Source organism: Dipteris shenzhenensis, chromosome 7 (assembly GCF_047967505.1).
Source record: "Dipteris shenzhenensis isolate YYH24624 ecotype China chromosome 7, Dip_SZ_1.0, whole genome shotgun sequence".
In the NCBI taxonomy this organism is placed as follows: Eukaryota; Viridiplantae; Streptophyta; class Polypodiopsida; order Gleicheniales; family Dipteridaceae; genus Dipteris; species Dipteris shenzhenensis.
The window spans coordinates 42,775,330-42,799,907 of NC_141602.1; the positions used below are offsets into that span (position 1 = coordinate 42,775,330).

Consider the following 24,578-nt stretch of genomic DNA (forward strand, 5'->3'; position numbering starts at 1 on the left):
CCCGCCCTCCTCCCCCTCCCCCCTCCTCGATTCTCCGACCCCCTGTTGGGGTAAAGGCACATTGCCTACCCTTAATTAAAGAATTAAAGATAGGACACCTCTGACTGTCTTAAGACAGTCATAGGGTAAACCTAATCCTAATAAAACATAAGTGAGTTTGTGGTGTGGCTCACTATCACTTCACACCCACACTAGTATCTCTCTCTCACTCTCACTCTCTTGCTCCCTTCCTCTACTCTTCTCCCTCTCAACTGGTATCAAGCCATCGAGCTTTCTCTCCCTCTACCTCATCCTCATCCATACCGTACGGACGTACGGACAGTTCCGTACTGCCGTACGACCGTACGGACCAGGGCGCAGAGCCGTACGGCGGCGCGTTTTCGAGGGGATACGGCGGTCGCGGGCTGCAGGACTTCTGTGCGGTGCATTTTCGCTGGTCACCTCTAGGTGTATCGCATTCGTACGGCAGATCTGCAAGCTTTTCGTCACGGGCGGAGCTGGTCGCTGGTCGAGGGTATCCGTGCACAAGAGCTGCTAGCTGCAGCTCGAGGCACCGCATCCAGCAAGCAGCCAGCAGCTGCATACCAGCTGCATAGCAGCTGCTACTAGCTGCTGTGCCTTTTGAGGGCGCAGGGCAGTTATTCGGCGTCATCTGTACGGACTGTCCGTACAGTCGTACGGACAGCCGTACACAGGTACGGACGACAGTCCTTCACAGCCGGGTACGGACGACAGTCCTTCACAGCCGGGTACGGACGACAGTCCATCTGCATGTACACTGGGTTGGCGTCAAACCAGCAGGGTACAGAAACAGTAGGACTTGGTTGTTTTTTGCTGCAAAGTCTCAACTTTTTTTTTGGGGGGAAGCGTGCTGCTGCAAGGACAGAAGTACAGCAGGAGTTTCTATGCATTTACTGAGTGAAATTCTCAGTTTTGGGTGATCTTATCAAAGGGCTTTTGCCTGGATGTGTTTGCAGTATATGCCTTGAGGCAGTGTGTAGCCAGTGAGCACACATTTGCTTTATTTCCGCAGTGCATTTGGTGACATTTGTTGCAGGTCACATTCTTTGTACGCACTTTGAAAATCTCAGTTGAGCCACGCTTGGTCAGGGCGCATCGAGTTTACTCAGTCCCTAACTGCCCATCGTTGACAGTGCTCAAAAGATTTTCTTCTTGGTGTCTGTACGTTGTGAGTTGTGTTGTTACTGAGTACACAGGGGCAGCCTATGCATTACACATTGTCAGGTACAAGTGTCAGAGAGATTTCATATTGCATGCTACCTCAGTGTTGAGGTGTTCTCCACTTGATTCAGGTGTCAGATCAAGGGGCTTTTGCCCAGACTTTGTTTGATAGCACTTGGGTTACCGACAGAGATCTTCAGATGCATTTTCTCCCCTTGGTATAAGGGTGATTGCTTGGGATTTATCCCATTTACTGTTGCAGGTTTTGTGACAGGCTGAAGGGTCATTTACTGTTTTTGGGGTGTTTGTCAAGTGGTTTCTGCAATTTGAGTCAGTGACATACCTCATCTGAGGTGGGAGAAGTGATCAGTACAGTCAGTACAGCAGTGTTTACAGCAGTGTTGGTGGTTTTGTCAGATAATTATGCACTGTTAAGCTCTTGTTGAGCAGCAGCAGCCGTCTGAAATTACTGTTTTTTTTATGCCTCTTTGAGCTCAGAACAGTTTGTCAGAAGGTACAGTATTTGCAGGGACATTTACTGTTTTTCTGCAGATTTTACTGATAGTAAAAAACAGCACCATTGAGAGTGCTTCTGGCTCTTGAATAGAGCAGGCTTTTCTGAGAAATCAGAACTTTTATTCAGTCTTTTTACTTCCAGGGAGTCAGGTACTTTCCTCATCTGATATGGCATCAGGAGGAGGTGATTCTTCAATTCTGAACATAAAGAAACTGGAAGGAGCACATAACTATGCATTATGGGCAGAACAGTGCTTGAATGTCCTTCTGTTAAAGAAGATTGCTAAGCCCATAAGGGTAAAGGGTGTCAAGCCATCTGATATGGCAGCTGATGACTGGGAAGAGCTTGATTTGTCCGCAAGGGCAGCTATCATGCTCACTATTTCAGACACTCTTGTGTTCAATGTACAGGCTGAAAAGACCTCTTATGGTCTATGGCAAAGACTAGAAGAATTATATGCCCAAAAGAGCTCAGCCAGTAAGGTTTATTGGCTGAAGAAGCTGGTTGATCTTCGCATGAAGGAAGGTACAGCTATGACCTCACACTTGAGTGAGTTCAATGCTATCTTTACACAGCTGATTGCACAGGGGTTGAACCTTGATGAGGAGTTCAAGGCGACTTTCTTGTTGTGTACTCTTCCTGAGAGTTGGGACACTTTCAAGACCACCCTGTCAAACTCAAATGCCACTCTTATTTATGCTGATGTAGAGAGCTCTCTTCTTATGGAGGAGATGAGCAGGAAGAATAATGCGGGCAGCAAGTCTTCAAGTGCTTTACAGGTACAGGACAAAGGCAGGACTCAGCAGAAGGGGAGATCTGCTAGTAAGTCCAAATCCCGTAGTCAGTCCCGTGGCAAAAAGGACATTGAATGCTTTTATTGTGGCAAGAAGGGACATGTGAAGTCGAAGTGCTTCAAGTTCATACGGGATCAGAAAGCCAAGAAGGCTGAAACAAAGGATGCAGCAAATGCAAGCAAAGGCAAAGGCAAGGCCAAGGCAGATGACTTGGATGCAGTGAATGTTGCAGCAGAGGATAGTGACAGTGACATACATGATGTTTTATGCTCTTCTGCTGTAATAGCACATGCTTTGGTTATTGATGGCCATGACATGCACACTTGGCTCTTGGATTCAGGTGCTTCTTTTCATGTTACACCTCATAGGGAGTGGTTTACTTCCTACACAGGTACTCATGGACTTGTTCATCTTGGGAACAACTATGCATGTCAGATTGCAGGGATTGGCAGTATACAGATAGTATTTCCTGATGGACAGTCATTTATGCTTGATGGTGTTCGCCATGTGCCGCAAATCAAGAAAAATCTGATTAGCACTGGCTTATTAGATGACAATGGTTACCACACCACATTTGGGGATTCCAAATGGGTGATTACTGATGGCCAGACTGTAGTGGCTGAGGGTTTTAAGAGTGATACCTTGTACCCTCTTTATGTTTCCAGTGTGGGTAATCATGTTGTTGCCATAACCGAGCTGCCAAAGGTTTCATTGTGGCATAGCCGGTTGGGACACATGTCTGTTAAAGGAATGCAAGAACTCTCACGTTTGGGTTATCTGCCACCTCTCTCTTTTTCAGATTTGCCTACTTGTGATCATTGTATTTTTGGCAAGCATTCTGTGACTCCTCATAAGAGGAGATCTCCCCAGAATAGAGCACCACTTGATCTAGTGCACACTGATTTGTGTGAGATGCCACAGTTATCACTAGGGGGTGCCAAATATTTTATTACTTTCATTGATGATGCCACACGTAAGGTGTGGGTCTATTTCTTAAAGCATAAGGGAGATGCCCTAGATGCTTGCAAGAGGTTTGTCGCTCAGGTTGAGAATCGGACAGGTCGTAGGCTGAAATGCCTCAGATCCGATAATGGGGGTGAGTATGTGTCACATGCTTTTGGGCAGTTTTGCCAAGCTAAGGGCATCAAACAGGAACTCACAGCCCCTCATAATGCATCTCAAAATGGTGCAAGTGAGCGGATGAATCGAACTATTCAGGAGAAGGTTCGATGTATGTTGTCTTATGCTGCATTACCCCATGGCTTTTGGGCAGAAGCCGTGCAAACAGCAGTTCACATTATTAACAGGTCACCAAATAAAGCTTTGGAGTTGAAAGTGCCAGAGGAGATATGGTCTGGCAAGCCACCCTCATATAAGCACTTACGGGTATTTGGCTGCGAGTGCTTTGCTCATGTACGCAAAGATCTACGCACCAAACTGGATCCAAAGTCTATTAGATGCATCTTTATGGGTTATGGTGACGAAGGTGAAATGGGGTACAGGTTATGGGATCCCGTTAAACGGAAGATTATACGCAGCAATGATGTCATCTTTAAAGAAGATAGTGTACACAAGGAACCCGTGCAACCTGTGGAATACAGGAGGGTTATTTATGATGATGTTGGACAGCAAAGAATGCCCATTTATATGCAGCAGCAGCCTGCTGCAGATCACCCTGTTCAAGAGGGTATACAGGCTGAAAATCAGCCAGATAATTTTGCCAATGATGCACCACTGGATGTGCCAACAGATGGGGCTGTAGAACAGCCAGATATGGTGGTACAGCCACCCATCATGCATGAAGAACAGGCTGGACAGCAGCCTAATCCGGAACATTTTGTGAGGAGGAGCACCCGTGCACAACGGATATGCTGTTAAAGGGAAAGAGCAGCTTGTGTGTAAGCTCAAAAGGAGCTTGTATGGACTCAAGCAGGCGCCCAGGGAATGGTACAAAAAGTTTGATGCCTTCATGCAGTCCCAAGGGTATCATCGGTGTGAGACCGATCATTGCTTATAACACCAAACGGGCAAAGGATGGCAGTTTGATGCTACTCATTCTATATGTGGATGACATGCTTATTGCCAGTAAATCTCAGCATGAGATTAGTGCTTTGAAGAAACAACTGCATAAGTCTTTTGACATGAAAGACTTGGGTGATGCAAATCATATACTTGGCATGCGTATTACTCGTGACAAATCCAAGGGACTTTTGTTTCTGTCACAGAAAGAGTATATTGACAAAGTACTGCAGAGGTTTAAAATGGAGGGGGGGAAGTCCATTAGTACCCCGTTGCCTCCACATTTAAAACTCAGCAGTAAGGACCCCAGATCAGATGATGATAAGGCTGAAATGGCCAAGGTTCCGTATGCATCTGCAGTTGGATCTTTGATGTATGCCATGGTTGCCACTCGTCCGGATATTGCTTTTGCGGTGGGAGTCATCAGCAGGTATATGGCAAATCCAGGCAAGCGGCATTGGGAAGCAGTGAAAGGTGTCTTGAGGTACCTCAAAGGTACCAAAGACTTGTGCATATGCTATGGTAGGCAGAATGCATTGGTGCATGGTTTTACAGATTCAGACTATGCAGGGAATGCAGATAACCGGAAGTCTACTACCGGTTATTTTTTCACATTTGCAGGAGGTGCTATATCATGGGTGTCTCGGTTGCAGAAATGCGTTGCACTGTCAACCACAGAAGCTGAATATGTTGCAGCCACTGAGGCTTGCAAGGAAGCAATATGGCTTACTCGGCTGGTGGGAGATTTGGGCATTACAGGAGATATGCCAGTTTTGCATTGTGATAGTCAGAGTGCTATCATGTTGGCAAAGAATCCGGTCTTTCATCAGAAGACCAAGCACATAGAAGTGAAATATCATTTCATCAGGGAGGTACTGGAAGACAAGCGTCTTGAGCTTGTGAAAGTACATACTGATGATAATCCTGCAGATTTGCTCACTAAGAGCTTGCCTACAGAGCGGTTTGCACATTGCCGCCACATCATGGGATTAGGATGAGACCATTCTTACTTTATGGTCTTGTATACAGTAACTGTATATTGCTGTATTTTTATTCTTTTCTCCCCTTTAGGCACATTGGCCTTTAGGTGGGAGGTTGTTGGGGTAAAGGCACATTGCCTACCCTTAATTAAAGAATTAAAGATAGGACACCTATGACTGTCTTAAGACAGTCATAGGGTAAACCTAATCCTAATAAAACATAAGTGAGTTTGTGGTGTGGCTCACTATCACTTCACACCCACACTAGTATCTCTCTCTCACTCTCACTCTCTTGCTCCCTTCCTCTACTCTTCTCCCTCTCACCCCCACCCCCTCCAGGATCCCCCTCCGCACCGGTGGTTTCCACTCCACTCTCTTCCTCGAGCATGATCCAGGGGGAACCCCCCCCTCCGCCTAAGCCACCTGCAGCCCTGAAGCCAGCACAGACCTCACCCGCGCCTATCCCTCTTGGCCCGACGGAGGGGAGAGACCCTTCCCCGCAGGTGGCCAGCATCCCTCTCTCTGGTTCAGACTCCTCATCTTCGTCCCCACGCCCAAGGGCTGCTCCTAGAGCTCTTCCATTGGAGTTTTATCGAACAGGTCCTTGTGATTATTTGGATGCAGCGGGTATTGGCTCCTTCCCAACATGCCTAGACATCAGCATCTTCTTCCTCTGCAAGGGGGCGGAGGGTAAGGTGTCCGTCCTTGCCCCACACGATGGCCTTAGCTATTCCTTCACTCGAGACAGTGAAGGGAATGAGCAATGGACGAATGAAAATGTTTGGGAGACGATACGAGATCAGTCCCAGGAGCAGGTGCAGGACTGGATCGGTAGCAGAGCAGCAGAGCTTCTTCAGCAGCAGTGGCAGGAGGGTGATGTTCGTCTACGATGGCACCACAGTGCCAAACGTTTCCGACTCCTAGTCATTATTCGGCCACCTCTGGAGTGGGCCTACGCGGAAGGGCTCCGCCCGTGGAGGACCTCAGAGGTAGCGGGCTTCTATAGTATTTCCCTGTCAGAGGCGTCGAGCTGGTTAGAGAGAGCCTACCACCACGGGACGAAGGGCCTCTCCCCTCTACTGAAGGTTTTAGAGGATGGGTCCGATGATCCGGCCTCTCCTTCGAAACCCTCACAGAAGCACCTTCGTCTCCACACAAGACATCCTCCGACCACTTCGACATCGACCGCAAGCAGACAGCTGTTTGTGGCCCACCTTCCCTCCTCATGAGTATACACATTATCTCTTGGAACGTCAACGGGTTCCACTCATCAGGAACCCGTGGCCCAAGGAAGATGGTGCTCAGACAGGAGCTCCAGCCAGCCTTGGTGGGAAGGCTAGATGTGCTCCTACTATAGGAACACAAGCTTTCGGCTTCTCAGACCAGTATTTGTGGGAAGGTCCTCACAGAACGCTCCCACACCTATTGGGAACCTTCGATTGGCGAGCAGGGGAGGAGCGGGGGTCTCTGTACCTGCATCGACGCTTCTCTAGTTCAGCATGTGTGTGGTTTTGGCACTCTGATCCTAGGACGTGCGCTTTGGGTGGGCTTGCATATTGAGGGATCCCGTATCGGCATCCTCAATATCTATGCCTCGACCGATCTCAGACGGAGAGCCGTTTTTTGGAGGTCCTTGACAGACTTGTTGCCAGAGATGGACTCTTGGATTGTAGGAGGGGACTTCAACAACCTTGAGACCCTAGAGGAACAGCAGGGACGGGGCCCAGAGTTCCTCGGTATAGCTCAGGCAGAGCAAGCAGATTGGGACTCCTTCCTCTTCGCAGTGGGAGGTCGAGACAGCTGGAGGGAGCCTTCCTTTCGCAGATGGTCAGGGACTCTGGACTTCTCTTGGGGATACAGGAGGGAGGGAGGCAGACTTCTGGAGCAGCTGGACCGTTTCTATGTCAGCGATTGGGCGCTTGGCAGAGGAGGAGAGTCAGGAGTGGTTCCAGGGACGACACTCTCAGACCATGCCCCAGTCATCCTAGTCCTGGACTCAGCCTCTCACTCCTCACCTCCACGCTCATGCCGGATCCCAGACTCCATCTATTCTAGAGCAGCGGTTCACAGCGGGATAGTGGACCTGTGGGAGCAGGATTGGGACCCCACCAGGGATATGGCAGCACAGAGAGCTCAGGCGCTTGCTGAGTCTAGCCTCATCTGTTAGCAAGAGGCGATTCAGGTCAGGCAGCAATGTTGGGCGTGGGAGAGGGGTCTTAGACGTGATCTCGCTTCGATTCAGCGGATGCAGCAGTCTTATCCAGGCTCTGAGGAGCTTAGACAGCAGGAGGTTCGGGCCCGAGCCATGCTAGAGGAGATCACCCAGCGTCGCTCAGAGTTCTCATTTCATGCTTCCAAGTCCTTCTGGGCTAGGAAAGGCGACAGGATGTGCAGAGAGTTCTTCAAGACTCATGGACAGAGGTCAGCAGGGGAATAGCTCCGTTCTCTTAGGGCGCAGAATGGTAGTGTCAGGACAGCTCCAGACGAGGTCCGAGACTTGGCGACAGATTTCTATAGATCATTGTTCTCGCAGGAGCCCCCAGACCCTTGTGGCCGCCTATGCAGGGAGGAGGTGTGGAGATCTACACCGCGGCTCGTGCAGCCTAGCATGAGTGACGCCCTTCTCGCCCCTTTCACTGTGGCGAAGATGCAGGATGCGGTGAGCGCTATTGATGGGCAGAAATGCCCAAGGTGCGGATGGCCTCTCCAGAGCTTTCTTCACCACCTTTTGGGAGCAGATCCACCGGCCCTTGCTCGCAGCCTTCCGGCATATCTTCTCCAGCGGGCAGATGCCAGAGAGCCTTGCGACAGTCCTGATTTGCCTCATCCCCAAAGGGGGGGACCGTCAGGAGATTAGACAGTGGCGCCCTATCACCCTCCTCCCAACCACCTACAAAATCCTCGCCAAGATGATCAGTAGCCGCATCCGCCCCCTGCTACACGACTTGATTCATGACACCCAGACTGGTTTTGTCCAAGATCGTAGCATTTTGGACAACATCTTCACTTTCTCAGAGGCGACGGAATGGGCCCAGCACAATGGCCAGCACCTTGCCATACTCCTCGACTTTGAGAAGGCGTACGACAGGGTAGACTGGTCCTTCTTGGAAGGTACACTCTCTCGGTTCGGTTTCCCGGACGAGTGGATCAGAGGTATTGCTAGCCTTAACAGGTCGGCCTCCAGTCGGGTTATCATCAATGGCAGGATGGGGGAGAGATTCACACTCGAGCGCTTGGTGCGTCAGGGCTGTCCGTTAGCGCCCTACCTCTTCCTATTTTTTGCGGAGGCCATGACCCACTTCCTTCGAGCCCGTACCACTGGTCTTCGCGGGATGCGTCTCCCTATTCGAGATGATGTAGAGCTTTTGGACTCCGAGTATGCAAAGACACAGCCCTATATGTGCAGGATGATGTCGAGTCACTAGAGCGAGTGAGACTGTCCCTAGAGATTTTTTGCCTTGCGGCTGGGGCGAAAATCAACTGGCATAAGTCAGTTGGTTTTCTTACGGATCCGGGAGCCAGCTCACAGTGGGGTATTTTCCTGGGGTTTCGCTGGATCCCTAGAGGACAGACGACACGTTACCTGGGATTCCAGGTAGGCCTGGACATCACACCGGCTCAGCAGTTCTTGCCGGTCCTAGCCTCCATACGACGGAAGCTTGCTTTCTAGAGCACGGCTCGGCTTTCCTTGGCAGGCAGGGCCCTTGTGGTCAACCAGGTCCTTCTTGCCACTGCTTGGTGTGTGGCCTCTTGCTGGTGTTTCTCGAGATCATGTGTAGCCCAGTTGAGGAGACTGGTGCGAAACTTCCTATGGTCTAGTTCAAACGGTTCTGGCACCACCAGCAGAGCCAGGGTCACCTGGCAGACAGTCATTCTCCCCCAGACAGAGGGCGGCCTCAGCATCATAGATCCAGAACTGCAGAGTCAGGCACTTCTTGGCAAGTTAGTCATCCGCGGTCTGACCCCAGGAGGGCAGACGTGGAAGCTCTTGCTACAGCATGGTCTCAGCGCGTGTACCCCCTAGAGAGGGGGTGTTTGGCAGCCTTCTATCCGATGGATCTTCACTTCTGCCCCCTTGACTCAGCCCCGTTCCCCCTTCCTCCGTAGCCTCGTCTCGGTCTGGAGGAAGTTGCGACACAGCCTCTCCCAGGTTCCCCCTAGTTGCCGAGAGGAGATAGACAGACAGCCCCTGATCTGGAGCAGCCAGTTGACAGATGTTACAGGTCGCCAGCTTGGAGAGAGATCCCATATCCCTTGGGCGCTCTGGGCGATGGGCCCATGCGCTCGCTCCGAGTTTGGAGGGACGTCTACAACCAATTGAGCCCAGGCGAGCTGGCAGCAACAGTAGGTACGGCACGTGGGATCCAGGCTCGGCGAGCGGAGATTGATGCTGCCATTCCAGCAGGTTGGAGGATTCCCATAGTCACCGGACAGCTCTTCAATGGAGATGAGAGGTGGCTAGGACAGTTCACTCCACCAGGCATTCCTTTGGTGGTTGCAGGCCTTTTCTCGGACTCCTCGGTACACTTCTTCTCCGTCACTGATGATAGCCGCCTACAGAGCAGAGAGGCCGTGATCGACCCCTAGCTTCCCTGGCAGCGCCTTCGCATTGTAGGGCTGCAAGGGAAGACGTGGCATATAGACCCCCTGATTATGCAGGACCAGGATTGGAGACTCTGGATATGGGAGGGCCGTTCCTTGACACAGGTGGAGTGGGACCCAGGAGAGTGGCGCTGGACACCATCGGAGACCTCAGAGAACCCTACCCCCTTCTTTTCTTACAATGCGCGCACGGGTAGGCGTGCTCTTGGGGCTCTCCAGTGCGGGCTACCCACACAGGCACATAGTTGGTATGCCCAGGGGATATCTTTGGTCTTTCTTCGCACTTTCTGGAAGACTCTTTGGGCTAGCTGGTGGCCGAGGAAGATCTCCTACTTCCTTTGGATGGTGGCACACAAGGGGCTACCAGTTGGCAGCTGGCTGAGGCAGATGGGGCAGGAGGGGCATTGCCAGATGTGTTTTCAGGAGGATGAGTCCCTGAAGCATTGCCTCTAGAGCTGCTCGCATGCGCAGACGGTTTGGAAGGGAGTCATGGGATCTTAGCGAGGGCTACACCCGAGCTAGGACCGATCACTTGGGGAGCCATTTGCTGGTGTAGCACTGAGATGGGACATCACTTGGCTTATGAGTTCTCTAGACAGGATCCCGTCTTTTTCATCACGCAGGCCACCTGGGCATACATGGACAGCTTCCCTTGGCATCTAACAGAGACAGATGCAGGAGCGATGCCTCGGCACCCAGTTTGGGAGATCATAGGGAGCATTGCAGGCTGGCATATCTGGACTTCCAGATGCGCGCAGACTGTAGGAGCTCAGACTTCTTCTGCTACCCAGACCCTAGCAGACATTTGGAGCATGATCGTTCACACGCTCAAGGGTCAATGGGATCAGATTCAGGGAGAGTCCCAGGCAGGGAAGGAAAAGAGACGATGCTTCCTTCGCGACTGGGACCACCGGGAGTCGTTCTTCCAGCACTCTACTCAGAGTCTTCAGTGGCATTACGCCCCTCCATCGTGGCTGTTTGTCCACTCTCCGATGATTATGCCCTGAGAGGCTTGTATTTAGCATTTTGACTCCTCGGGCTGAATCCGTTTTGTGATTGCAGCCCGCTGGCCTTTAGGCCTTCTTGTACTCTTGCTTTCAAGTAATATAACTAGCACTACTTTTTGCGCAAAGACAAGTTATTCTGGCCACACATGATACAGGCAAGCCCACTATAGACTATAGAAGTCGAAGTCAGAGCTTGTTCATTCCTGCTTGCATGCCCAAACTGTACCTTTAGAGACTAGCAATGCATCCATCAAAGTGTTTGGCCCACCCTGCATTTGAATTCATATCTAGAGGAGATGCGGCAATATTGACCCCTTATGAGGCTATTTCAGACAAAGATTGAAACCTTTACATCAACTAAAATGGAAACAAAGGCCGCTCATTTTCTAATTTTAGGACAAAACCTATAAATTACTCATATGAGAGACTTCCACACTTATGACATGTTCTACACATAATTCTTTGTAAGTAGACTAATTAAGGGCTTTGGAAAAGAGAGACAGTGATGAAGAGACCAAAGAAACCTATTAAAATGTTGGTCTCGGAAAAAAGGAAAGAAAGGTTTATTAACATTTGCAAAAGGCTGATAAGCCAATAAGACGAATACCTGTCATACATCATGGACTGAATACCCCATGTAGGGGACCTAGAGGTGTCATGGGTATCTAGGAGCTAGAGGTGTCTGGGAACTAGGGGAGCTAGACATGTCCCAAACAGCTTTAGGGAACTTGATGTCCAAGATACCTCTAGAGGAGTCTAGGATACCTTTGTATATATAATGCATTCTGACACTCTAAACATAAAAATACAGTAGATGGAATATGCCAAGTATCTAGAGTATCTATAGATCTCAAGCGGCTGGACCTACTCATGGCTGGTCGTAAGTGATCTTGCTCTATGCATGGGCTTCAGTAGGCTCCCATGAATAGTCCTATTATCTCTAGAGCATATTTGAGATTTGCCACCAGTTTCCTCTATTCTATTCCATGATGGGAACCCCAAGGCATCAAGACTCGTTGGTCCAGTGGGAATCCTTCTACTAGTATGGCTTCTATGAAGAGCAAGCTCATTATCTCATGCCAACGCAAAGCTATCTTCCTCAGAGGCAAAGGCTCGGTTGAGAGTCCTCCCCCATCTAAGGGGGGCAGCATGCGGATGCTATAGACTGACTTTACCATCCCCGAGTCTTGGTGGGCTGGACTTCACACACCTTCATCTCCCCCACATTGGTACAAGCAGTTCTCCAAGATAGAGATATGCCTAAGGATCTAGTATTTGCACCCGACCCTCGGTTCCTTCCGTTCCAGGCATTACAGAGTGGAGCTAGGGGGGCTCCTCCAACTAGTGTTTGATGGAGACCTAGACATGGATGGGGCCCTAAACTTGCTTCAGTGGCAGAGGAACAGAGTAGTGGGCCAATTGGGCAAGTAAAAAGTCAATTCAGAGCAGGACACGTCATAGTGGTGCCTTTGGTTGTGGAAGGGCCGTCCCCTTTAGGAAGGTATCGTGGGATGAACTTCCCCTTCTTGGCAACGTCATGTTTCTTCCCTAAAGGATAGTGTTTGGAAGACATCCAACATCAATACTTGGGACATTTAGGTCACTCGCTATAATTTGGAGATGGGAGGTAACCAAGTCCCTTCGCCAACCACTGTCGTCGCCATCTCGCAAGATATCTACAGCCTATGTGCCATTTGGAAGCACAAGACATCAGGATCCAAGTCCACCACCGAGAGTTGAAAATTTTTTACAAGGCCTGGCCTGCATGTGTCTTTTATGTATTCACAAAGCGAGGTGTTCATCAGATGTACAGTTGCCCATCCTGGTTGTTAGCCCTTGTTGCAGAGATTCCCTAGGCAGTGAGCTAGGTTCACTAGAAATAGGCTGGTTTTCTGACAGCAATGTTTTTATCTTTATTTCCAACAATCAACTCTCTCGGATTGCTAATTTGTATGGTCGATCTTTCAAGCACTAATCTTTTCTTGGGAAAAAAAGTAGTGCCTTGGTCTCACCTTTTTCATGATGAAGAAACAGTGTGTGCCAAATTGCACTACTGTCAACATATCAAACGTCTTATAGTTTCAATCCCGCATTGGCTGTCAAAAGCATCTTCTCAATGATGAGGAATAATTCGTCAATGATGAATTTGTTGCTGCTCTTCATCTCCTCCTTGGTCTTCTCATTGCCATCCTTGTCAAATGCTTTCTTCTTGCACTCCTTAGCATCCCATCTTATTGCAATAGAAGCACTCGACCTTTTTCTTCTTGGAAATTCGTGACCAAGCCTTGGTAGCTCCATGGTAGCTTGCTAAATACAAGCTTGCACAGTTCTTTGAATCCACATTCTCACCCATGAAGGCTAACAGATCTCAAACCACCTTGATTTTGTTGAGGAACTCCTCGCCCCTTCAACTTCTGCCAGCTTCACCTTATAGAGATGATTTTGGAAGTTCAAGATCCTCGTCGAGTTATCGATCTCATACCAATCCTTCACACATAGTAGTTAGGTTCACCAAGTTCGCTCTCCTCAAAGTCTGGGATGGGAAGTTACATGGTTCAAGCTAGTCATATATCTAGATGAATCCAGGAACATGCCCAAACTCATCCTCTAAACATACAACACATAGTGCAGTCTCAATCTCACAATACTCAACATAAGATTAAATCCACACATACACGAGCATCCATTTTTACATGGTTGAAGGAGTCATGTTCTTCTACGTGCTAAATACAAAGAAACAAAAGCTGAAAACGTGTGGGCCTAAGATTTTAGCAAATTGAGATACATGTCTTCTTCAATGACCGATTGGAATTGGGCTTGCCGTCTTACTTTGCTGCAAAACTTGGACTGCACACTAGATCTCGAGGGATCTACTGCCCCATCTGATGCAGATCTACTTCACCAAAGTAGGCTTCCTTTGACTTCAAGTTCTCCTTGGTGGAATCCTCCACCTTGCTGACAAAAAGCAGCTGCTTCAAGATGCATGGAGAGGAGTGAATTGTAGGCAGATAGATTCTCAAAAGAATCTCCTAATCACCTCCGCCGATCAGCAACTCAAACTTGTCGAAGACTTTATCGCTATCTCAAAGACAATCATGCAGCAATCGCCAAAAGCCACCACATCCACAGATCCTCGGGCTATACAGAAGGCCTTCACCTTTGCTCCCTTCATTCAACTAACAGCACCTTTCCAAACGCTCATCTCAAAGCAATCTACTGAAATCTCTAGGAAAACATAATGAAAACACATACCCCAGAATTTCAATTTGTTTGATGCTTGCCATTGGAGCAAGCCAAGTGCATCCTAGAAGCACCATGATCTTCCGTGTGCCTATGTTTACCTATGTAGTTATGCTCGACCTGGTGATCTCTTCCTCATCAAGGTCTATCTCTAGGTGTGCCTCTCTTTTTCTGCATTGGTATTGGACTGGTCCTTGAATTCTGACTGAGCAATATGTCTCAATGGGACATGGCGTCGTCACCAAGAAGAGGTCCTCGATTACCATATTGGTAGATGCCGTGTTTGACTGGTCCCTCTTCTTTGCTTGGTTAGCCTTCTTCCTACAATCTTGAGAAAAGTGTCCAGGCATATTTCAATAGAAGCATCACTTCTAGTTCTTCCTTCTATTCTTGTTTTCACCATCAAGAGTGTCCCCATGGGCATTATTGGTATCCTTCTTTTTCTACGACTTCCACTTTCCACTCTACTCTTTACTATGAGAGCCTTCTTGTAGCCATCGCTATCATCCTTTGTGTCGTACATCTTCATTTGAGCTTCCCAAAATATGTACCAACACCTCAAGAAACAATCCTTAAAGTAACATACCAAAACAAGGCTTTGTGATAGGCTTCAGTTGCTGCTCTAAGCTGAGCACTCCTGCAAAGATATGCTCCGATGTAGACAAAGCTCCCTTTGCTGCACCCCTTGTGCTCTCCTACTATCTGCACCCAGGTGTATTGCAGACATCTTGACTTCTGCTCCTGCAAGGACACTCTGTGTATGTGTTACTCCCACTGCTTGCTTAACAAGGTTCAAGTTTGTTAGACTACTACATTTAGAAGTGTACCATCTCCAACCCTTGTGTAAGAATGCCATCTTGATTGAATATTATGTCTTGTCAAATTTCATATAGTTCCAATGACTAACAGTAAATCGGTTGTAAGTTTCTTGCAGTTTAATGCACTTTCTTTAGTACTACTACTTATTTGCTTAATTATTTTAAAAATATCCAATTAAAAACAAAAGGTGAAAGTCCTAACAGGCCAAATGCTTCCTAATCTTAAATATGACTCTAACGAGAAAGTCGCCTCTCTTCTTTTTGTGAAAACTATAAAGGTGAAATTGCATACCTCCACAAAGCCATCACCAAAGTTCACACCATTGCCGAAGTTATACGTGCGGGCAAGATGTCGATTTAGAGAAGTAGAGTTGAATTGTGTAAGAATAAAGACTTTGTTGATCCCACTGTTGATGCAATTGCTCATAGGCACATCAATCAACCTATACGCTCCCCCAATCGGGACCTGGAATGCAAACATGATTAAAGCAAGACAACATTAGTTCCTCACAAGAAAGAAGGAAAAATAACTAAACAATACACAATATGTGCATACTGCTGGTTTTGCACGCCGTTTTGTAAGAGGAAACAATCGTGTTCCAGCTCCGCCCCCTAGTATAATCGATATGACACTTCGAGGGTCAGCCCGCGCTTTCTCTGTGGTAGAAACCTGCAAAAAACAAAGCCATTTGTAAATAGGTTGGAAGCCAATAGCCCCAAAGCACATTTCCCTGACCATTATAGGAAGATGATCACTTGTCAATTATCATTCCCCTAGAAAACACACGTGTAAGATCATGGAAAATTGAAGCATTGTTTGGAACCCAACCCACTCACAAGCAAACACAAGAATGGGCATTCAGTTTCCAAGCATCCGACTAGCTAGTGTAAAGGAAAAGGAAAAATCTATTGCATTAAGGGTTTCTTCATGAATATGTGCACCAAAAAATATTAGTATAGTTTAAATGAAACGGCCCACCCTTGGCTGAACATGTTTCTCCCAATTGTGAGCCTTTACAAAGTAATGCAGGTTTGGTTGCATTCTGAATTCAAACATGGGAGTTATTAAGAAATATTGTATAGCTTCCACGTGTTGTTAGTGGGTTATTAATCCCACATACGTCCCTACGTAGAGTACTACTCATCATCCATTTGTTGCACTTTTAGGACATCCAAGTGAACTACATCATGTACCTGCCAAGGAATTTAGTTCTTGCTTTTTTACCACACTTTCCTCCAATCATTAATTTGCCTAATATTTTCCTTGCAAATAAAAGACCATCCCCCATGGCAATGAGTTTGAGAATGAAAATATTGATGTATCATAAGGGCTGTTTTGTTAAGGCAAATCAATCAAGAGAGGTCCTTTGGAGTTTGGAGTCAACTTCTTAGGGACGCAGAGGCCAGGGTGCAGGACCTCTTGCATTTGAGGGGGGCCGGTATATGGATCATAAAGATCAATGCAGCAATCCCCGACTCATGATCGGAGGGGTTGAGCAATATCCAAAACCCCCACCATTGGTCTGGACAGTTCTGGAGGACAGGGGTACCTCTCAGGACTGGGTTTCTCCTACAGTCCCGATGGTATTACAGTCGTAGATACTATAGAGTGGGACCAGGAGGCCTCTTTCAGACTGAGACCAAAAGAAAAGGCAGGGACAAGGCGATTTTGGATGGTCTAGAGTCACAGAGGATCATGAAAGTGGGCCGTTTGGGCAAGGTCCAAACTATTGACCCGGACACAATCTTATCAGGTCGGGGGGGAGCATATTGGCGCCTTTGGATTTGGGAGGGCAGTTTTAAAGAATCGTCAATTGAGGACAACTGATTCAGCATCAAGGGGAATGTGACTACTTTACTCCATGGATATCTAGATATACTTTTCTCATTTATTTATTATTTGTGCACATGTTTACTGATCATCACAAGTGTGTGAGTGTTTTGCAGGGATACAGAACGGAAACAAGAAACAAAATCGGGATTTCTAGGAGAGCCAGGTCAGCAAGGGGGCTTAGAAAGAGGGCTGAAAGAGAGGGCTGAAGGAGTGAAGGCTGAACTTTGGAGGGCCAAAGGAGAGATTCAAGGAGTGGAGGCTGAAGGAGGGCTGTAGGAGTGGAAGGAGTGAAGGGGGCTGGAGAACCTAAAGGAGTGTACAGATTAGAGGCTGAAGAAGTGGGAGGGAGTGCAAGGAGGGCTGAGACAAGCTCCAAGGTCCTCCAGCAGCTGAAAACCATGAAACAAAAGAGGCAGCAGCAAATCGCATAGGGCCAGTCTGAAACGGCCCATTTCAGCCTTGCTAAAACGTTTCGGGGCCCCTTCAGTGCCATTTCTGAAGGGGGAAACGTTTCCTGTACTGAAACACCGTTTCTGTCTAGGGTTATGTCAGCTGAAATATTTCAGGGCAAAAATAGCCCCCAAAACACATATCAGCATAACTATGATCGTGCATGTGTTCCTTTTACAAGACTTCACATACCAGCCAGTTATCATCATCAAATCCAATGCGATAGTTATCTACATCAAATCCAACACGTTGGTCATTCTCCATAGATATCAATTTTCATGATTTATACACAATGAGTTCATTCTTTTCTGTGGTTAGTACACCATGAGACTGTAAGAAAACAATACAACGTCTGTGCTCAACAGATAACAGGATCTCGTATGCAAGAGAGAAAAGCAAAAAGTATGGAGAATAAAAAATTTGATTACTATAAAACTGATACAATAAATGGCGCTGCCTCCCAGCCGTGCGCTCCTGTGTGAGAAGCTTCGATGGCATGCTGGAAACAGTAGAGGATGGAGGCTGGATGCTAAGGAATCAGGGTTGCTGTAGCCAGTGATGATAATGGGCTTCAAGGGCTTGCTCTTATATAGCCACTAGGCGTAGTCGGTTAGACCCAATTGGGTGACCGACCCAGTCAGCCCAAAACGATCGACTGGAGGTCGGTCCGCCATCCGAGATTATCAAGGGCTCCAAACAAGCCCCGCAACCCGAGAGTGGGCTGCCCCGAGAAATGCTCCGTCTACCCTCAGTGCGGTCAGTCGTGGGATGCCTTCCCGCACTTGCATGTAGCCTAGTTGGCAGTGTGTCAACTCTATCTGAAGCCGTCCAACCATCAGGCCACACATGGCCCCCATCTGGTGTCCAAACCAGGACCTACCAGATAACCTAGCTACTCAAATGCATTCTCCTCATATGGGGGGCTTACAAGTAGAGTTAGCTAGTTCCCGCGTAGTTACACGAGAGTGGAGCATTGATATCTAACAAGACTACATCATCCTACTAAGGTGATGGAGCCTTTCGTGGAGTTATTATATGACTCATAGGGCTGTCCAAGTCTGTAGGGCTTGGTATTTATTTATGTGACTCTGTAGGGTTGTCCAATCTGTAGGACTTGGCTTTACTTACAAGATCACCCCCCACCTGTCAACATGTCTCACAGGATTGGGGTTGCTCCACACATCCATAGGGTTTCTGTACCCGCTCATAGCGTTTGTACACCTTGTAATTCCTAGTACCTTCATACTAGGCCTTGGGGGCTGAGGCTTTAAAAGTTGGACGCAGTCACTTGAACCAATAAGTGTGTCTATCTAAACCCCTAGCACTCACATGCACAATAGATGGTACACAATGAGCCCTAATCGCTAGTTTCAATTTGAATATCTTCTGGGTAAGTCTAGCCCGAGTAACAGCCCTAGCAAGCTTAGATTACATAAAATGTTCTAGGCATGGGTAGAGGGGTCATGGGAAATTTTTTTGAAAGAAGATAAAAATAAATTATTTTATTATATTCCTAATTAATTAGGTTACAAACATTTACTTGAATTAATATTATCTGCTGACTGAACTTTTAAGGAAGGGAGTTTTCACTGTTTTGGAGCATCTGGACATCATCTAGAACTAATACGTACCACACCAGAGCAACTGTTGTGATTGTGATTTTAGCAAAAGCACCTGCATTGCAAAAATTGCGTAAAGGTAATGTTTTGGAGAATTCTACATATTCTAGCATCTTTTGCTTAAAAATTGAAGCTTGAGGCTGCTTGAATGATAGATTGAGCTTCTTGCCTGAGTTTAGTTGTTGTTTAAGACTTCTACAATAGTTTTTAGGTAGCTCAAGATTTCGGGAATCAAGATACTGACAGGACTGACGTATATAATAAATTGTGACAGTGCCTTTATGAAAGATTACCCATTCATTACCTAACTTTTTGGCATCACACATTGGCTATCCATGGTTCTACTTGTTCTCCGGTTTTCCCAGGATATTCCATACTTACAGGCCTCATCGTTCCCCTGCTCCCTCCCCCCCAAAGTCGGCCTCATCGTTCCCCTGCTCCCTCCCCCCCAAAGTCTCCTCCACAACCACAGATTTGATATGTTCATTGTACTTTTCTCCTACTTTATGAAGGAGAACCAATCATCTGAAACTCTCTTAAGTTTTGCTATTTGGTTCCGTCTAGAGTTCTAGAACACTATTATATTTGAAAACAAACATTATTGGAATACCGAAAATATGTCACCATTTGGGGGTGATTCTTGTTCACACTCAGTGTGGTGCAACTTTTTCTGTGTTCTGGACCTCCTTTATTTCATGTATTAACACGTGTAAATGATAAAAGTAGCTGCTGTTGTTATTATCTTTCAGTTTAAGGTTATTGATTCAAGTGTTAACCAAATCAATCTGTGTAACCGCGCTTCTGCTAAAGCACAACTCTGGATCAGCCCAGCCTACGCTGGTTAGCCATTTGCCCTACATAAAGGCCCATTTGAGGGTCTTTGGCATTCTATCAGTTCAAGCCAGTTCCGAAGATCCCCGCACAGGTGATCTGCAGCAGAGGAGAGTGGGTCCTGCAGCCCACTGAAGTCTACAGATAGAAAGGGGTCTTGAAGGTGCCAGCAGGAGTAGGACAGCAAATGGGTGACTCCAGGAGTCCACATCACAGCAGCAAGACGCTGCTTGATGGTGGTAAACTGAGCTACTTTTTGTACCAGGGTTTGTCTTATTTTGGAGCGTTCTTTATACATTGTTTTGGACAATGGTGTGCACTTCTTCAGATTCTTAGCTTGTGTTTATACTATTGTTTATGCACATGGATTGAGAGTGATCTCAACTAATGCTGGGTGATCTTGAAGAAATCTTCTGCGGGGAGTTGGCTGTAGCAAGCATGCATGAGCTGTTTCTGACAGCTTAGTCTTCTGAATTATTTTGCAATGGCTTCAACATGCAGGCCTGGGATTAACTTTGAATTGGACTTGCTTTCTATGCCAAGCCCAACCCAATATGCACAGCGAACAATACGAACAACAAGATCACACACTGATCTAGATCCTACTCAATGTATTGACACAAGCATGAATATAGCCCACCCACTTCTGGTAAGATAACAGGGTGGCCACAATGATACAGCTGTATCATTGTGGCCAAAGCTGTATCGGGGCTCACGTGTTAGCCACAATGGACAGATCTGGAACTAAATAAAACATAAGATCGATCTTCACGTGCTACCCACGTGACACCCAGTGTGCTGCTCATATGGCAGCCTCTCTCTGTCCCTCATCACACCTACAGATGTCACTACCCCGCACTCCTCCATTGGGGGCTTACATTCCTGCTATTCCAACATTTGTTATACTAGTTCTGGCTCGTAAATCATTTACTGTTACACTGGTTCCCTCTGAAGATACACACATCAAGCAAATATAGTTGGCTCGTAGCTGGTTCCCTCTGAAGATGCGTTAAAATAACCAATCAAATACTAGTTAAGCTCAAAGGCTTTGACAAGGCTGCACAGTCTCTAGAAGCAACCAATGGTGAGATCCTAGAAGTAATAGCCCACCACAGTAAGCTCATGGACAACGGGGATGTTTATACCTACATGAGTCCAGAAACATTCCCGAACTCATAAGGCAACGCACAACTTAAGATTGAAAGAATTATCACAAAACCAGCAGGCCACAACATGGACGAAAACTTCACGAGGTGAAATTTGCATGTCCACTAATACGGCGGAAGCATATACCTAGATGAATCCAGGATCATTCCCAAACTGATCCTCTAAAAACACAACATCGTGCAGTTTCAATCTCATGATAGCATAAACTCCATCACGGAGATGTTTTGCCATCATAATATTGTCAATACAGGCATGCTATCCGTAGAGCTCATGTTCATACTAATTTTTGTTCTCTCTCTCTCTCTCTCTCTCTCTCTCTCTCTCTCTCTCTCTCTTCCAAGCTACATTGACATAAACAGGTATATGCAGCCAGGGATGTCCCATCTCATGTTAGATGCATCCCCCAGATGAGACACTTGACCTGGCTTGTACTATTTTCCCCTTAGATGCATCCCCCAGATGAGACATTTGACCTGGCTCGTCCTATATTTGACATAGGCTATCCACCTGTACTGTACTTGGTGTCATAACTGTCCTTCTCCCTCCCCCCCGCGCCCCTCTCCGAACACATGAAGAATACAAGTGCACGCGAATATTATTACGAGTATGAAGGCACGATGCGGGAATCAACTCAATAGACATTCGAAACGCAGGGCGGGACAATCCAGGTTCGGTAATAGTCGGCTTGCAGTTCCGAAGATAACTGAAACGCAGATGGAGGATAATTCCAGAAGGCGAAATCTGTATAATCCGAGGTCGATGAACGCTCGAGGCTACATATATAAGTCTTCAAGACTTATGATCATCTCGAACACGCTGCCAACCGCGAGCGCAAATCAAGCCCAGACCTCGACGTTACACGAGTTGTATAAGACAGCTTTGCCGACACTCAATTCCTGTTCGCACACGCTAGTTCCAATGTGAATAATTCCAGCGACGAGCAGACTACGTGAGCATAAACGCATAAGTGAGAAAGAAGTAGAATGGAATGGAAGGAAACATTCTTTGAAAACCTGAAAACGTTATAGTATATGCCAGTGCCCGATGAATTAAGCAGCGCTGTAAATGCGAAGTTTTGCATAACCATTTGGTGTCCAAGGAGTTTATGTGATTATCTTGGTCACCCGGGCGCTGGCAAGCTGGATTGAGCAGTTAGCAAAGAGCAGCCAAGAAGCTCGAAAAGGGAAATGAAAGTGGGGAGGTGAAGCTGGCGGGCAAGGGCACTGCCAGGGAGGAGAGCAATGGGATAAGATTCTGCAATCGGGGGAAAGCACGCATTGCGGAGAAAGGGGGGGCAGGGAGACGAACCGAGAGCTGCTGAGCGACGTCGGCGAGGACGGAAGCCGAAGCGGAGCAGCAAAGGCGGGAAGGAGGAGGAGGAGGAGGAGGAGGAGGAGCAAAGGGGAGGGAGCGAGGGGGGAGGCGAGGGGGGGGGAGGAGGGAGGAGCCAAGGAAGGAGGGAGGGGAAGGATGAGGGCAATGGAGGAATAGGGTTTCGGAAGCCATAGCTGGGAAGCAGAGAGCTCTGTGAGTAGAAGCAATGAACTAAAACGCCATAGCCAGCCACCTTCCAAGCTCTCGTTTTCTCAATCTCAAGTCTTTCAAACGAGGAAGACGACCTCCCACCGTAGCCACTCTATCCCCAATCTCCACCGTCCATCCCCCCCCATCCTACGTCCCTCCTCTTCCCTTCCCCTCCTCACTGAGATTTTGCTTCACCATCGTTGAGTTTCCCTTTTAACCCACGTCAACCCCCCCTTTTTCTTTCTTTCTCTCTCTAGTTGCCCTTTACCCAACTCAGAGTTTTCACATCGGCTCAGAGTTTTGTTCTCCACACCGTGCCGCATCTGCCTCACCTGCTTGAGCGTTTTTTGAGACTAGAGCGCCTTGCCCTTGGTGGTGCATGCATCCGAGCCATCGGCTGGACATTGGACGGGCCCCGTCCATCATTCGTAGCATGATGCGCATAATTGCACCCAATCGCCATCTTCTACCTCAGCCTTATCATCCACGCAAACCAACCTCGTCATCCATGCAAACCAACCTCGTGTTCCACCGTGTCCCCTCACCACCGTTCATTGCTCACCTTGGCTTATGTGAACATTTCACTAGGTCGTCCATTTTTTACGTTCATTCTGCACAGGTGGAGCAAAGTGCACCCCATAGCCGCCGTCCAACTTGGCCCTGAACCTCACTCACGTTCCACAGTGTCTCTTGCCACCATTCCTCACCCATCTTTTGTGAACATTTCACTGAGCTAGTGCTTTTCATGGGATTACCTTCCACCACAAAAGTACGCTTTTTATCATTGCCGAGGCTTGAGTACCATGCCACCATCACTAAGGGTCTAGAGTTAAAGAGGGCCCATCGAGGGTCTACCTTATTGAAAGGCCCATTGTTGTTTTGTCCCTACTCCTAATGTAAAGGCAATCTTCCTCAAAGCTTATTCCCACTATGATTCCCCTCGTGTAGATTCTCATGTATTATCACACAATCTTTTAAGGATTTTTTGTGGTCTTTAGAAGCTCATTGAAAAGTCATTGAAATGTACAACACAAAGGTTGTCCTCCGTGACACCTCAAGCCCCTCAAGCCTCTCGTGTCACCCTTTATAGTTGAAAAAGAAAAAGAAGTAAACTAACTCGATGAAGTATGGAGAAGTCACATGATCTATTCCTTCCCTCCAAGTAGTCACTCTTAGTTCATGTCAACATCAATATTTTAGTAGATATACGCATTGGTTACCCATTAGCATGACATATTCCTTGTCATGCTGGGATCAAACTTTCTATCTTTGTCCCCACACTTCATCTTGTCAGATTGAATTTTCTATCTTTGTCCCCACCCTTCATCTCCAACTTCAAAGCTCTCCACGCCTCGACTCATAGGGGTAGCGTCCCTTTGATGTGTAAGCAGGGTAAACCAAGCTCTATAGCATGCCTCAAGTAACCCAATTGTGTTATAATCATGATTTTTCCTTTTGACTTTGAGTAATGCAAGGCACTCATTGGGGACTTGCTCAAATGCTAAGGTTGGCACCCTAATAAGGCCCACTTATGCAAGGATTATTGTGGTTTGTGCTACAAAGGGTGAATCTCACATCCAGTTTTTATATGGTCATTCATGGAAGCCTCAAGTTAGTGTAAGTATGCACATTGGTATTCTTTGAGAGCGACATTCCCACCATCTAAAGCTTCAGCATTATGCACCTACCTATAGGCTTCTCTAATTATAGCCAAAAAATCAAGAATGTGTTGATGCAAATACATAATGCTCCTAGCTATAGGTTTCTCTAACTATAGCCAAAAAATCAAGCATGTGTTGATGCAAATACGCTCCTTGAGGCATCCTATGTATCATCGTCTTTGCACTTTTTCCATTTCCCAAGAAAGCGTGCATTAGGACAACTACTATCACTTATAAATAGACTTGACATTTCTAATTTCAACCTATGACCTCTTTTGTACATTCATTGTTTGGCTATTTACTAAAGGTACAAGACCTTACATGTATGTCGTA

The 24,578-nt window shown here is 47.2% G+C and overlaps 1 protein-coding gene across 1 annotated transcript in view; it reads right to left on the reverse strand.

Moving 5' to 3' along the window:
* LOC147900376 (glucose-1-phosphate adenylyltransferase large subunit 3, chloroplastic/amyloplastic-like) overlaps positions 1-22,637 on the reverse strand; it is a 52,497-nt gene extending 29,860 nt beyond the window's left edge. The window contains exons 1-3 of the mRNA XM_087376981.1: positions 22,369-22,637; positions 15,716-15,829; positions 15,452-15,625 (exon numbers count right to left, since the gene is read on the reverse strand). Of these exons, the coding sequence (XP_087233107.1) occupies positions 15,452-15,625; positions 15,716-15,829; positions 22,369-22,566 (486 nt within the window). The 5' untranslated portion in view covers positions 22,567-22,637. The remainder of the gene's footprint in view (positions 1-15,451; positions 15,626-15,715; positions 15,830-22,368) is intronic.
* Positions 22,638-24,578: the final 1,941 nt, after the last annotated feature.